General features: G+C 40.0%; 2 protein-coding genes across 2 annotated transcripts; both read right to left on the reverse strand.

The window, feature by feature from the left end:
* Nucleotides 1-1,339: 1,339 nt before the first annotated feature.
* On the reverse strand, nucleotides 1,340-2,632 carry LOC103982617 (ethylene-responsive transcription factor ERF039). The gene has a single exon (XM_009399600.3). It carries the CDS (start codon nucleotides 2,468-2,470, stop codon nucleotides 1,724-1,726), a length of 747 nt encoding a protein of 248 aa, XP_009397875.2. The 5' UTR covers nucleotides 2,471-2,632; the 3' UTR covers nucleotides 1,340-1,723.
* Nucleotides 2,633-7,434: 4,802 nt separating this feature from the next.
* Nucleotides 7,435-10,855, reverse strand: LOC135611098 (transcription factor MYBS3-like). Its single transcript, XM_065106413.1, has 3 exons — nucleotides 10,399-10,855; nucleotides 8,454-8,662; nucleotides 7,435-8,077 (listed from the first exon to the last, which is right to left on the reverse strand). The coding sequence occupies exons 1-3, from the start codon at nucleotides 10,664-10,666 to the stop codon at nucleotides 7,652-7,654; spliced, it is 903 nt and encodes a 300-aa protein (XP_064962485.1). The 5' UTR covers nucleotides 10,667-10,855; the 3' UTR covers nucleotides 7,435-7,651.
* Nucleotides 10,856-12,451: the final 1,596 nt, after the last annotated feature.

Raw genomic sequence — 12,451 nt, forward strand, 5'->3', positions numbered from 1 at the left:
AATCGAAGGATCTCAGAACGATAAACATGACCATTTGTTTTAGAAAAGTGTGCTCTGGCAGCTGACACAAGCTTTCTTCCTTCCCTCAGATGCAAAAACTTGAGATAATTGCTGCTTGAATGCACATACTGACCTATGCAATGACATGACCATGAAGGCAGATTTCTGGTGAGGCTCCTCTTTCAACATTTATCTACTGCCACTCATCAAAGGGTTTTTGAGGACCCAATCTGCATCATCAATTTACTCAACAATAATTCCCTTCGGCTCTGTCATCATTTGTATATACCTGTCCCTGTTCAAGCATTCATGGGATTGAGGGGCACTTCCACTGCCTGCTGTTTCTGCTGCCATTTGTCCTCCCAGCCTGCACTCACATAACATCTTGTGTCACTCATTATTGTTCTAAGGTGTTAGATTTCTCATTTCTCTGCAACTTGGATACATGACAACCCTGGATTAACCCAGCTCTTGATGGTGTTAGTCTGCATCAACTGTCCCATTATCTTTGTCATCTTGGAAAGTGACACCAGAGTTTTTGTCACCTAATTGCTTTTTCCTGTGAGATGCACTTGTTAGTGGCAGTAGACTGTTCCATCACCATTGCTCTGTGTCTTCAATCATACAGAAAACCATACACATTTTCAATAAATGAGAGATCATGACACAACCCCCCCCCCCTCCCCCCCAGAAAAAAAGGTAAAATTGAAATGAATCCTTGTTAGTGTTCAGCAGTCAAAGTTCAAAATTCTTCTGCACTCTTGAAGCACTGTTTTCATGTGACTCTGCCAAGAACAGCAACCCCAGGTAGTGTACTAAAATTTCTTGATCCGAAAAGGTAGAACTACAGCCTCACCACTTCCCCATGGATGAAAGAACCTGACTGAAATGGAAAGCTTATATATATAGAGAAAAAGAGAATCCTTCAATCATCTCATACAAAAAAGGATTCATAGTTAGGATATATCTCAAAAAGGATTCGTATTCACCCTACCAATATGTGAACACCAACTGGCTGCTCAACGAGCAATTAGCTTTACCTGAAGCTAAAACAAATAGAGGGAGACAAAAGAAGAGATACCAAAAGGAGAGGTCAATCTGATTTCAATGTCAGCATCATTGATCACTCTTTTACCCTCTTGTCCTTTACCTTTAGGATTTGATTAACCTCTCTTTATAGATATCATTATCATCAATGGACTCTCCACTAGATAAGAGATCTCACATAGTGGTGAGAGATCATGTTTGTGACTAAATAATGGAGATATTCCTGTTAGAAAACGAAGTGTGCTACTTGTGCTTTTTTTTGTCACCATTATCAGTAGGAGCAGAGCATAAATGATCAAAGCGAGTGCTCTCCAATTCAGCAAAGAAATCTGATAACAATCATCACCTTGAATCCCATTCCTTACTCACAAACACATGAATCCAAACCTTACTTTCACTCGTATATGGCATCATAAACACACTTGTCAAGTAGAGGAGGAGTAAACGTGCTCGTTCTTGCTTCGTTATTGTACATGGAGAAGTGGAGTTCTTGCGGAAGACTTGCATCGGAAGCGGCTGCGTAAGTGAGGCAACAGATCTGAGGAGCTTCCTCGTCCGGTTGATGAGGAGGGAGCTGCACTTGAACCTGACAAGGTAGGCTTGATGAACAGTGCGGGTGCTGCTTCCACTGTTCATGCCGGCAAATGCGGAGGAGAGTTCCGTGTGCGCTTGAGGTCTAATAGTACTCCCACAAGAATGGCTCCTCGATCCGGAACTCGACGCCGTCGTCGTCATTAGAAGGGAGCCACGAGGAAGAGGAGGAGGAGGAGTAGCAGAACCCTTGTCTGAGATCAAGAAGGAGATCCGGCAGGTCGAAGAGCGCGTCGTCGATGTCGCCCGTCGGGGAGCTGGAGGCCGGCGGCTCTGCCTGGCCCGGCCCGGAGCACTCCGAGCTGGTACACGGCGTCAGGTCGCCGCGAGCGCAGAACGTGGCGGCGGCGGCCAGCGCCGCCGCCGCCTGGATGTCCTTGGGGGAAGCGGTGGCGGGCCGAGGGAGCTCTGCGGCCAACTCGGGGAAATTGAGGTGCGCCGACTGGCCCTTGATGGCCATCGCGGCCACGTCGTGAGCTCGGGCCGCCATCTCTGCCGTCGGAAACGTCCCCAGCCAGATCCTCGACTTCTTCCTCGGCTCGCGGATCTCCGACACCCATTTGCCCCAACTCCGCATCCGGACGCCGTGGTATACAGGATGCTTCCCATCCTTACTTCTCTTCCTACCTTCACCACCACCACCACCAGCCGTAGCCTCAGCCATTCTCTTGGAAGTCCTCTTTATGTTCTTCGAGCCATGGACACCGGGACATGAAGAGGCGGTAATGGAGAACAAGGAAGAGGAGGAGGAGGAAGAGGAGGAGCATGTGACAGTAGATAAAGAGGAAGAGGAGGAGTTAGCTTCACAATCATGGCCGAGTGGCTCTTCCATGGTTGGAGCAGCACAGATGTTTGCGCAGGAGAGGCAATATAAAGTGGCTGCATAAATAGCAATCTGATGAGCATTTATAATGCCCAGTAAGATTTCACATGTATAAAATAAAATAAAATAAAATACTATATAAATATACAAAAAGACAGAGAGAGAGAGAGAGAGAGAGAGAGAGAGAGAGAGAGAGAGAGAGAGAGTAAAACCAAGTGATTGGATCACATGAACTGATGATGTCTTCTGTATGCCTCTTTTGAGGCTCATGAGTTGGGCTTCCACCTTTTAATGGTGAAGAACATGCATGGAGTTGATGTTTGCATGACAATATATTTGATCTCCAATATCATAAAAGCAGATAAAAGGTGCTAAATCACAGCATTACAATTAAGAATCAAATAAGCTGTGATGCTGTCTTATCTGATGACACCATTGCTCCTTCTTACAATTCAAAAGCTTGCCCACTTGAGTGTCCCACCCACCTTGCATTATAGAAGAGGGAGAAGAAGCTTCTTGTCTTACCTTTCCTCACAAGAAATCTATGTGATTCTATATCAACTTATCCAAAATATTTACCATGATACATTTATCCTCTATCATGACTCCGATTCACATGTGATGATAATTCAGTTAATACTAAAGACACCAAAAATAATTATTTATTATCGAATCGATTATAAAAGTTCATGGGATCACAATAATCGAGATAGATATTATTTATTCATATATTTCTTCGTTACATTTCGTTTTGTTACTAACATAATCTAAAGGAACATATTTAATCTTAGTCATTATAGATGTACATCAAATCCAACGTTTTAAGACTCCTTCGATTATATATTAAAAAATTTATGCATACATATATTAAATCTTATATATTAAAGGAACTATAGTTATGAACCTAATAATTTAGGGTTTTAGATAACCACAGGAGAAGTAAATGTTAGGATCGAGCTTTTGAATAATATTTATTGAGTCGATTTAATTCAGTTGCTTATTGAGTTTAGTTAGAGTCAGGTGGTAGAGATTTATTTAATATTTATTTATTATTAAGAGTCCAAATCTTGATGGACCGGTGGAATTCTATAAATAATGATGTAATCATTTCTTTTGGAATCAATCAATCAATCAATGAAATGTTATTTCACTCCGTGGATAAATCCTAGGAGACCGATTCCCTTGATTCCCTCGAAGCGATCAAGGAGACCGATCCCCTCAAAGCAATCATTATCGTTTCCTTTTCTCTTATTTCTTCCGGATAAAATCGTAGGATCTTATCAATTGGTATCAGAGCGATGATAAAATTTTAAAATCTTATCGGTATCATAGCATTCTTTTTTTTTTTCATTTCTTTTAAGATAAGACCTCGGTAAACTACATCTAAGATACGTTGATGAGCAATTAGTGCTTTTGCCACATGACGGCCGCTAATCTAAGCAGGTTTTGCCACCTAATGAGGCTTGTCTTGTAGCCTTCGAAAGCAGCGAATCCAGCGATGGGACACACCTCAAGATTTAGTTGACATTCCCACTGCACCTCGTTCCATTGAACAGTCGACTACACGACGATTGTGGGGTCTGAAAGAAAACCTTATTACGTTTTTCTTTTAGTTGTATAACGTTATTTCATGTACTACAGAGATGTGTCTCAGTAAACGCACGCATTGTGGGTGGGGAATCCACTTGGAACTTTCTCAGCAAGTTTCAGTGATGTTTCTTTCGATGCTCAAATATAAGCTAAATTGTGATTGAATTGAGCATTGATTGATGGGTTATATATAATAGCTGAGTAGTGGTAATTTAATGGCCGAGAGGTCGGTGCTTATATGTTGTGTGTGTGGATTCCTAAAAGTTCTATAAGTAAATTATATATGAGCAGCTTTCAGAAGAAAATAATAATAATTTACTGTATTGTTTATGTCTTAAGAAAGGCATAAATAGTTACTATATTTTTTTTTGTGCATAATGAAGATTTCATTTGAATGATTAATAAGAAACATCATATACGAGAAAGAAAATAATATATTATTTTTATTTATTATTATTATTATATTATATATAATAATATATAATACATTAATCTATCTCGATATCTTAAGAAAGACATAAAGAAGATTTTATTTAGATGATTAATAATATAAAAGACTAAATATATCATATATGAGATTTTAATCGCAAAAGATTAATTTATTAGAGAAAGTATCCATATTTATAGGCTCTAACATCTCATTTTACAAATCAAAACAAAGTATGAATATTATACATATGAAATAAATATCAAAATATATAGATGTTTTCTTTACTTATAGTTTGTGTGTCACAGAGAGAGAGAGAAAGAGAGAGACGGAATAATAATCCATCCTCCTCCTCGGTCTTCTTGTCCATGTGTTGGTGGCTTCTTCGCCAAGGCCGGCCATTGATGATGCAGTGGTCAGTCCACCTCAAAGCGCTCGAGGCCATGTGTGGCTCGTCACTCACCACGAGAGGTCTCCCCCCCTCGCAGATGGCCGATGCCCCACCCTCTGTTTCTTCCTTCCATCTTATTTGCACGTACCATTCACTGCATGCCTCCACATAACTCACAGAAGACAACCTGTTGGTATACCACCCAGTACGAGCTGCTCCCCTCACCTACCACCCCTTCTGCCTCTGCTCCGAGACAACAGCACGAGCAGATGTGACTCACGAGGCCTTCGCCTTTCCGTTCTTCCTCCCCCCCTGCTGCTGTTCAACATGCCAACACCATCGAAGGACACAGTAAGGGATTTAGAAAGAAGAAATCTGGGAATGAAAACTTGGCTTGAGTAAACCATGCAGAGGGCACATGCGAATGACTTGTGGGGAGAAGCTAAGCTTGAGAAAGATTTAAAGGTAAGCAAGCATTTCATCTTTATATTTCATAGTACAGGAAGTACCTTCTCTTTATTCCCCAAACTCCAGTGAGATTGAACGATTTGAGAGTGTTCCCATGGCATTGAACTCCTCTGAATCTGATACCTGCAGAAAATTTTGTGCAGCGAGGTTATGATGAAGCTCCAGAATAGTACTCATCTCTATAAACTAGTCTTTGCCATTGGGCAAAGATACCATTAACAAGGAAAACCAAGTTAACATGTTCAATCAGTTGCTCAACTATCAAAAAAGTTGACAAAGACTTTTAAGCATATCATATATCATCTATCATTCACGGCAATAAACTTTAAAGAGGACAATAATTTAGCATCTACTGGTCGTATATCCAACAAATAGATAGTTTAAAATCAAATTATGCATAGAAAATTACAAATAAATGATAGGAGGGCAATGATGCATCCTCCAAACCCAAGAGAAAAGCACAGTCGCAGTGGAGTTCATATGAGGGGATAGCTAGCTACTCATCAAATCCAATACAATCATAAAAAGTTGGAAGAAAACGATCACTGACTATTTGTATCGCCATGGATCACAGGTGCAACTCTCTCAAAATTACGAAACTGATGACAACATTTAGCATGAAGAATGAATTTGAATAAATCCACATGACAGGATGACCATTAATCTAAACAACAGTGCACAAACAGAATGAAGCAGAGCACAGAAGTAGCTTACCACCATGAGTAAATAAACCTGCATTCCGATACTAGCGACAAGTTACAACTGCCTTCGGCAGATCATACATACAAGAAGATCTGCTCTGCTGAATGTTGGTATAAGAGAACAGCCATCAGGCAACAAGAAAGGCTCCACAACTCCATGTGCAGCTAATTTTCTAGCATATTGTTACAAAATATTGAACACATTTCATCTTCCAAGATTGTTGGCTGTCTCATGTAGCTGCACATTATTAACAGAGAGAGAGACTGAATGACTGATATGGTTAGCAGATAGATGGTTAGAAGGATTCCAATGTTCTCTGACAGGAAGAACTGGGACTTCTGGAGCCCATGGAGCATTCACAACAGCACAACACCTTAATTAGGTTGAGACATGCTCACAACACATTTATATAACAAAACCAAAGAGTGAAAAAATAAAAAGTTCTTGATGAAAATTGTCATCGATGTAACAGAAAGCAAATGAAATATAGCACTCATGGACATTAAAAATCACAAAATACGCTCGAGAGGGCATCAACATACTTCTCCAGATTATTTTCAGTATTAATTACTCACACATTTATAAGTCGAGATCTATAGGCACCAACAAGCAACCAACTAAAGATCACAGGATCGTAACTTGTCTCACATGCATTGACTTAAATTATTGGCCCTGAATCTTTAAAATGAGAGATCTATCTGAATGACTTAAAAAGTAAGAAAAACATTGTGCGAATCTGTTCATTAGTCAGAAGCAACTTAGGTGGGCATAAATTACATGAAACCAGATTAGCAAAGTCAAACATTAAGAATTTGTTTCATTTGACAAAAAATTGACAAGAAGATGTTGGTGGTTTTTTGTTATCTGGTTCCCTGAACTCAATTCAGAACTACCGCCAGTCTGGAAACTGCACTTGGGCTTGCATAACTAGTGTTTACTTTCAGTGACTTTGAGGCAATGAGAAACTAAATTCGTTCAACAGAATTAGGCCTAAAACCAACAGGCTAAGGTCTGTCATCACACTTTTAATGCTGATTGGTGATTACCTGTTGGTCATCCATCAATGAATGATCATCAAACAAAATGACAACCAAGGACAATAATTGCCACAGGCTATCTACTGAAAACTCAATTCTTTGAATTGAAAATAAAATTCATGTGATTTGAGATTAAGGTGATAAGAAGTATTCAGAGAGTCACCATGTGATAGTTTGATTACATGTTACTCGGCAAACTTATGTAGAACTTGCATACAGTTTGAACTGCATGCTGACAATCATGCAATAAACCTTCACTGAAATATTAAGTAACTTCTGCACCAATGTACTCTTAACATAGTCTCAAGGATTTTTTTCTTATAGATGCAATTAATAAAATTTCTGCAAAAAAAGAAGATGAAAACAGAACTGTGAATCTATAATTACTATTTTGAAGAATCAACAGAGTAGCCAATATATAACATGCTAATATTTCAGCAGAGAATATGAACATAAGCTGTAGTATGAGGAGAATTCCCAGGAATCCAGTTACTGTCGTGATCACCATAACAATGAGGCAAGGCTAATTTTCTCATGGCAAACCTTGACTTGTCAACCCTGTCTAAATAGTTCGATCATGCTTGAGCCTTAGTTGATGGACTAGCGTGGAAAGCAGATTGCCTCTTTGACCGTCCAAGCAAATCCAATGTGGATCCGCGGGACTCTCCTATGCTCAATTTTGACATACCCACAAGCTCATCAATGTTCATAGGAGTCTTCGAATGTACTGCTGTTGGCTTAATAATTTCATGTGCCTGCTGCTCTGAAGTATCTGCTTTGTATCCTGGCCAACAAGGGAATGGGAATTGCAAGAGTGGTGAAAAATAAGCTGGAAGTATCACAGGATAGCTACATTGTTGAGCTTCTGGTTGTGGAACAGCTGCTTCTCCAATTGTTGCGTCATTAGAATCCATTGATTCACACTCCTCGTTCAGAGTTGGAGGTACAGGAGGTAGATTGTTATTTTGTGCTTCTGATTCTTGAAAGCTCATTGGGAACTCCTGAAATTCAAGGTGATAACAAAGAAATAAAAGGAATGTCAGCCAGCCACACATATTCATAAATATTTTTAGAAACAAATTAATCATATGATTTGAATAAATCCTTCACAATTTATCCAAGAAACTCTTCTTTGCCAATTAATGTATTATAAAAACAGATTGCATCAACCACTGTATGAAACCACTGTCACTGACATATGTATTAGTTATTAAAAAAAAACTTCAAATTCATGTCATAATATAATTGCACCAATATGATGTTGCATTATGCATGTCTCAAACATGAACATAACACACTCCTCCATAAGAAGGTTCACTTATGCAAACATCGGCTAAGGGGAGAAAGAGAGAGAGAGAGAGAGAGAGAGAGAGAGACCTCATCAGGTACCATATCAAAGAGGCTTGATCTTCTTTTTCTTCTAGTTATGTTGGTTTTGCGAATAAAATACTTTTGTGCATGGCTAGCCACTTGAGTAGGTGTCCTTGATGCCACATAGGTCCGAGATATACCTCGCCAATCACCTTTGCCGAGCTTTTGCAAGCCAAGTAAGAACATTCTATGCTCTTCTTCAGTCCATGGAGTACCTGCAAAAATTAACAACAAAAAGTCCATATGATCAATTTCAATCTGCCTCAAATTGAAATGTCACAGCTGAAGGTGATGAACACAATGAAAAAATAGAAAACAGATGTGTTACCAACAAAATTTTCAGTACAAGTGAGCAATCGTTTTACACATGGACATTTTTCACAGTTGTTCCACTACTGTTTAAATGTCTCCATTATTTTCTCTTCCACAGTTTCACTCTCATCTCTTTGTTTCTAAGACATCTATAGCACTTTGCTTCAAGATGCATTAGTGGAAGTGAAATCTGACCATGGATTAATGGAGATTGCCCGAGGATGTCAAAGCTTAGGGCTACATTGTGCAGTGCCAATGAGGGTGACAAAGTACAATAAGCTGCTGATTGAAGTAAACTCCATCATCATCATGGTCCAATGATTATTTCTCCTACCCAACAAAGCTATCTAGCTGACATAAGAATCTTCCTTTTATCTTTTCATCTTTATTGTTGTGTATGGATCATATAATATGTAGTGGTTTGTTTTACCTCATCTTCACTATTTCCGAAAATACATACAAATTCCTTTTTTTTTATTCTTAGAATATCTAGAAGGCACAAATAAAGCAACATAACTCTTCATTTGAACCCTATTTAATCCAAGAAACCTATACCCTCTGTTGCCAAGCACTTCAAAGTTTCAGTATATTCCTTTCTATTCTAAAATAAGCAAACAAACCAACCAAATTGAGATATTAAGGTTGATCCTGTCATTCTTTGATTCATATACCTTGTCTTTCCAGTCAGATTCTTGGTTTTTCAGTAGGTTGGCTCTTCCTATTTGGCTCAGAAAAAGCTACAGCGATCCCCTGAACTAACTGATTGCTCATCTGTGAATGAGTATAAAAAAATCCATTTGTGTAGAGCATTTATTAGTACCACTAGATGTATCACAGTAGAATTTTCAAAATTTCCAATCATGTGGCTGTCCCAGAAATATAATAGCATAGTGTTACCAATTGTCAAAGTCATTTATTCTGTTATCCTTCTTCCTAAAATCCATTTATAGTGTTTCATGATGGCATGGTTGACGTAACAAATGCAGATCTAGAAGAATTCCACTCAATTTAATGCCTGCCACCAAAGGATAACATAGGCAGACTACAAATAGCTTTCATTCATCAATTCTCTAACAATTTCTCCATCCTTTTCCTAAAAAAAAAAAAATTTAACTGTTCTGCTACCATCGCACCTATGCATACAGAAACCTACCATATCATCCAAGCAGGAAAAAGAAGAATTTTAAATGCAAGAATCCATGAAACAGCCAAGTGATCACGTTCATTATCAATCCTAGATAATCACTCCTGCATGCAGAGATGACATGCATGTGAACCTATAAAAATATGGTGGTGAATCCTAAATAATCAGTTCTGCATGCAGAGATTACATGCATGTGAACCTATAAAAGATTGGCAACTGTTAGGTTCCGAAAGCGGAGGGATACATGTTACATGTTAGGTTCCGAAAGCGGAAGTATGGGTATATCACATATCCCATTAAAAACTTTCCACAAATCATTACCAAATCTAGGCGTTCACTGTGTCCCTAACGAATATATCCAATGAAAATGGGGTACAAAAGAAGTCTTTGAAATGCAATAAAGAAGTTTATTGAAGAAAAGATGTCAATCCGAATAAAAGATACATCTTTTACCAAACCAAGAAAAAAGGGCAAGCAAAAGGTATGGAGGCTCACCTTTCTTCCGCTCGCGACAGCTGGAGGACGACCCCTTCACGAAATCCTCCGACGCGTACCCGCCCCCCGCGGCACCGCCGCCGGGTTCCGTGCCGTCGGCCGGCGACGCGCCGCCGCTAGATCCGGCGAGGAGGGAGAGATTCCCCATGCTGGCGCTCTTCCTGACGGAGCCATCGGTGAGATGCACGCCGAAGAGTTTCACGCCGCGGTTAGGGCACGTCCGGGAATTGTGGCCATTGTGGTTGCAGTGGGAGCACCGCCGCGCCATCTCCCTGCCGCTCGCCGTTTCCTCCACGTCCCGTACTCGATCCCGAAACACTAATTCCGAGAAGGAAAACTCGGGTTAAAGTTGAGATTTTGGAGACAGAGGAGGGAGGTGGAGAGGGAGCGGGAGATCGCGAGGAAGGAGAGTCACTGGAACACGGAAGAAGAAGCGAACCATGACAAGGAGGAAATGGGATAAAGAGCAAAAACTGTTTCGTACCCACTCAGCTCTTACCCACCGCACCATTCTTTTGGGCTTAGTGATGGAACCCGCGTGCCAGGCATAGGTAGGCTCCATCTGCCAGTGCATGTACGTCGCTGAGTAAACAATAAACGGGTAGCTAAAGCGTCACCCGGATAATAAAGCGATGTCGGTCCCCCAATCGTAATGACCCTTATCTCCTACCTGCATTGTTATTGGAAGAAGTGGTGGTTTAATAGTGGGTCCCATAACTACAACCATAACTACCACTAATCAGAAGGCAGACGTCCGTGGGTGGAAGCGAATGAGTGGAGAAAGTATGGCTCCTTTATCTGCTGCGCAGGGCACTCGCTTTGCATCTTTTTATTCTTGTAGTCAACCAATTACCACGTAAGAATCACAATATATGTATGTATTCTTTGTTATCGGTTATGAGAAAGGAAATATTTGAGGGCTCGACACGTGGAAGTTTGGTATCTTAGAATTTTTTTTTATTTAATCTCCTAAAAAAAATTTATCCCGTGAAGGGTAGTAATTGTTTGACACGTTCCATGTTTGACTAGAGTTTCAGAGGAATCACGTGAAGCTCCATCTGCATCAATCTCTGTGTAGGTTGATCATCGAACAAGTGTTCGAGCATCCTGGGTGTCCAAACCTTGGTTATATTAGATTTTTTATAAGTCAGACTGATCCAAATATTATATATATTATTTTGACAATAGAAGAGGGTCTATAACGTAAGAAAGTCATCTTGTTGACCTGTTCTATTGCAAACTATCATCGTGTACCCATAATAATTTCGTTTAACGAATCGTTCATCATTTTTGCATGCTTGTATTGAGACATGATAACATATTTTATCTTTTGTTTTGTGTGTTTTTACTTGTAAAAATACATGTTCGAACTACCCAAAATAGCTCTATTTTCGTGTCACAGCTTGTTTTTTTTGTAAGCCACAGTTGCATGCGAAACGTCAGCCATCTCAGTATCCTAGAACCTCTCGGGTAGTACAGGACTGGATGGAGCTTCGGTATACCGTTGAGCGTTGAAAAACTCTTCACAAGTTCGCACGTTAATTTGACGGGAACTTGCTTTCGCGCCCGACAATCAGTGAGCAGTTGTTTGTGGACTTACATCTATTTGTTCTACCTTCTAAAGTCTTTATTTTCCTCCTTCCTCTCTTTTCTCCTATGCACACAAGGTGTTTGCTAAATTACTTGTAAAGCTTCCCTCTTTCCGAGACGTTGGCACTTGTCTGTCGCTCGTTTTCAATCTAATCAACTTTCTATTTTATAGGTCATTCGGAACTTGTTTGAGGTTGCAACTAGACTGACTATTTGCGAACGCGTATATCACAAGAGCGCCTCATGACTTAGATAATCCCAGCTAAGTCCGAGAAGTTGGCACAATGGTGCTTTGCGACTTAGACAACTCAAGCTAAGTTTGCGTCTTGGCCATAATGGTACCTCACGACTTAGGTAATTCCAACTAAATCCGTGACAATTCGGTATGCACTCTTGACCCATAGCATGAACGAAACACCTTAAAACATCTTGATATCTGACACATCGGACATAAACATTTTTT

This window comes from Musa acuminata, chromosome BXJ2-4 (genome assembly GCF_036884655.1).
Source record: "Musa acuminata AAA Group cultivar baxijiao chromosome BXJ2-4, Cavendish_Baxijiao_AAA, whole genome shotgun sequence".
Classification (NCBI taxonomy): domain Eukaryota; kingdom Viridiplantae; phylum Streptophyta; class Magnoliopsida; order Zingiberales; family Musaceae; genus Musa; species Musa acuminata.

What these genes read in the sequence shown, in the direction of transcription:
- LOC103982617 (XM_009399600.3), bottom strand. Translation starts at nt 2,470, where the DNA reads ATGGAAGAGCCACTCGGCCATGATTGTGAAGCTAACTCCTCCTCTTCC.
- LOC135611098 (XM_065106413.1), bottom strand. Translation starts at nt 10,666, where the DNA reads ATGGCGCGGCGGTGCTCCCACTGCAACCACAATGGCCACAATTCCCGG. An exon ending in CTGTCGCGAGCGGAAGAAAG is followed by an intron (nt 8,663 to 10,398) that starts GTGAGCCTCCAT and finishes TAATTTTTGCAG; the next exon opens with GTACTCCATGGACTGAAGAA. An exon ending in TTGATATGGTACCTGATGAG is followed by an intron (nt 8,078 to 8,453) that starts GTCTCTCTCTCT and finishes CTTGAATTTCAG; the next exon opens with GAGTTCCCAATGAGCTTTCA.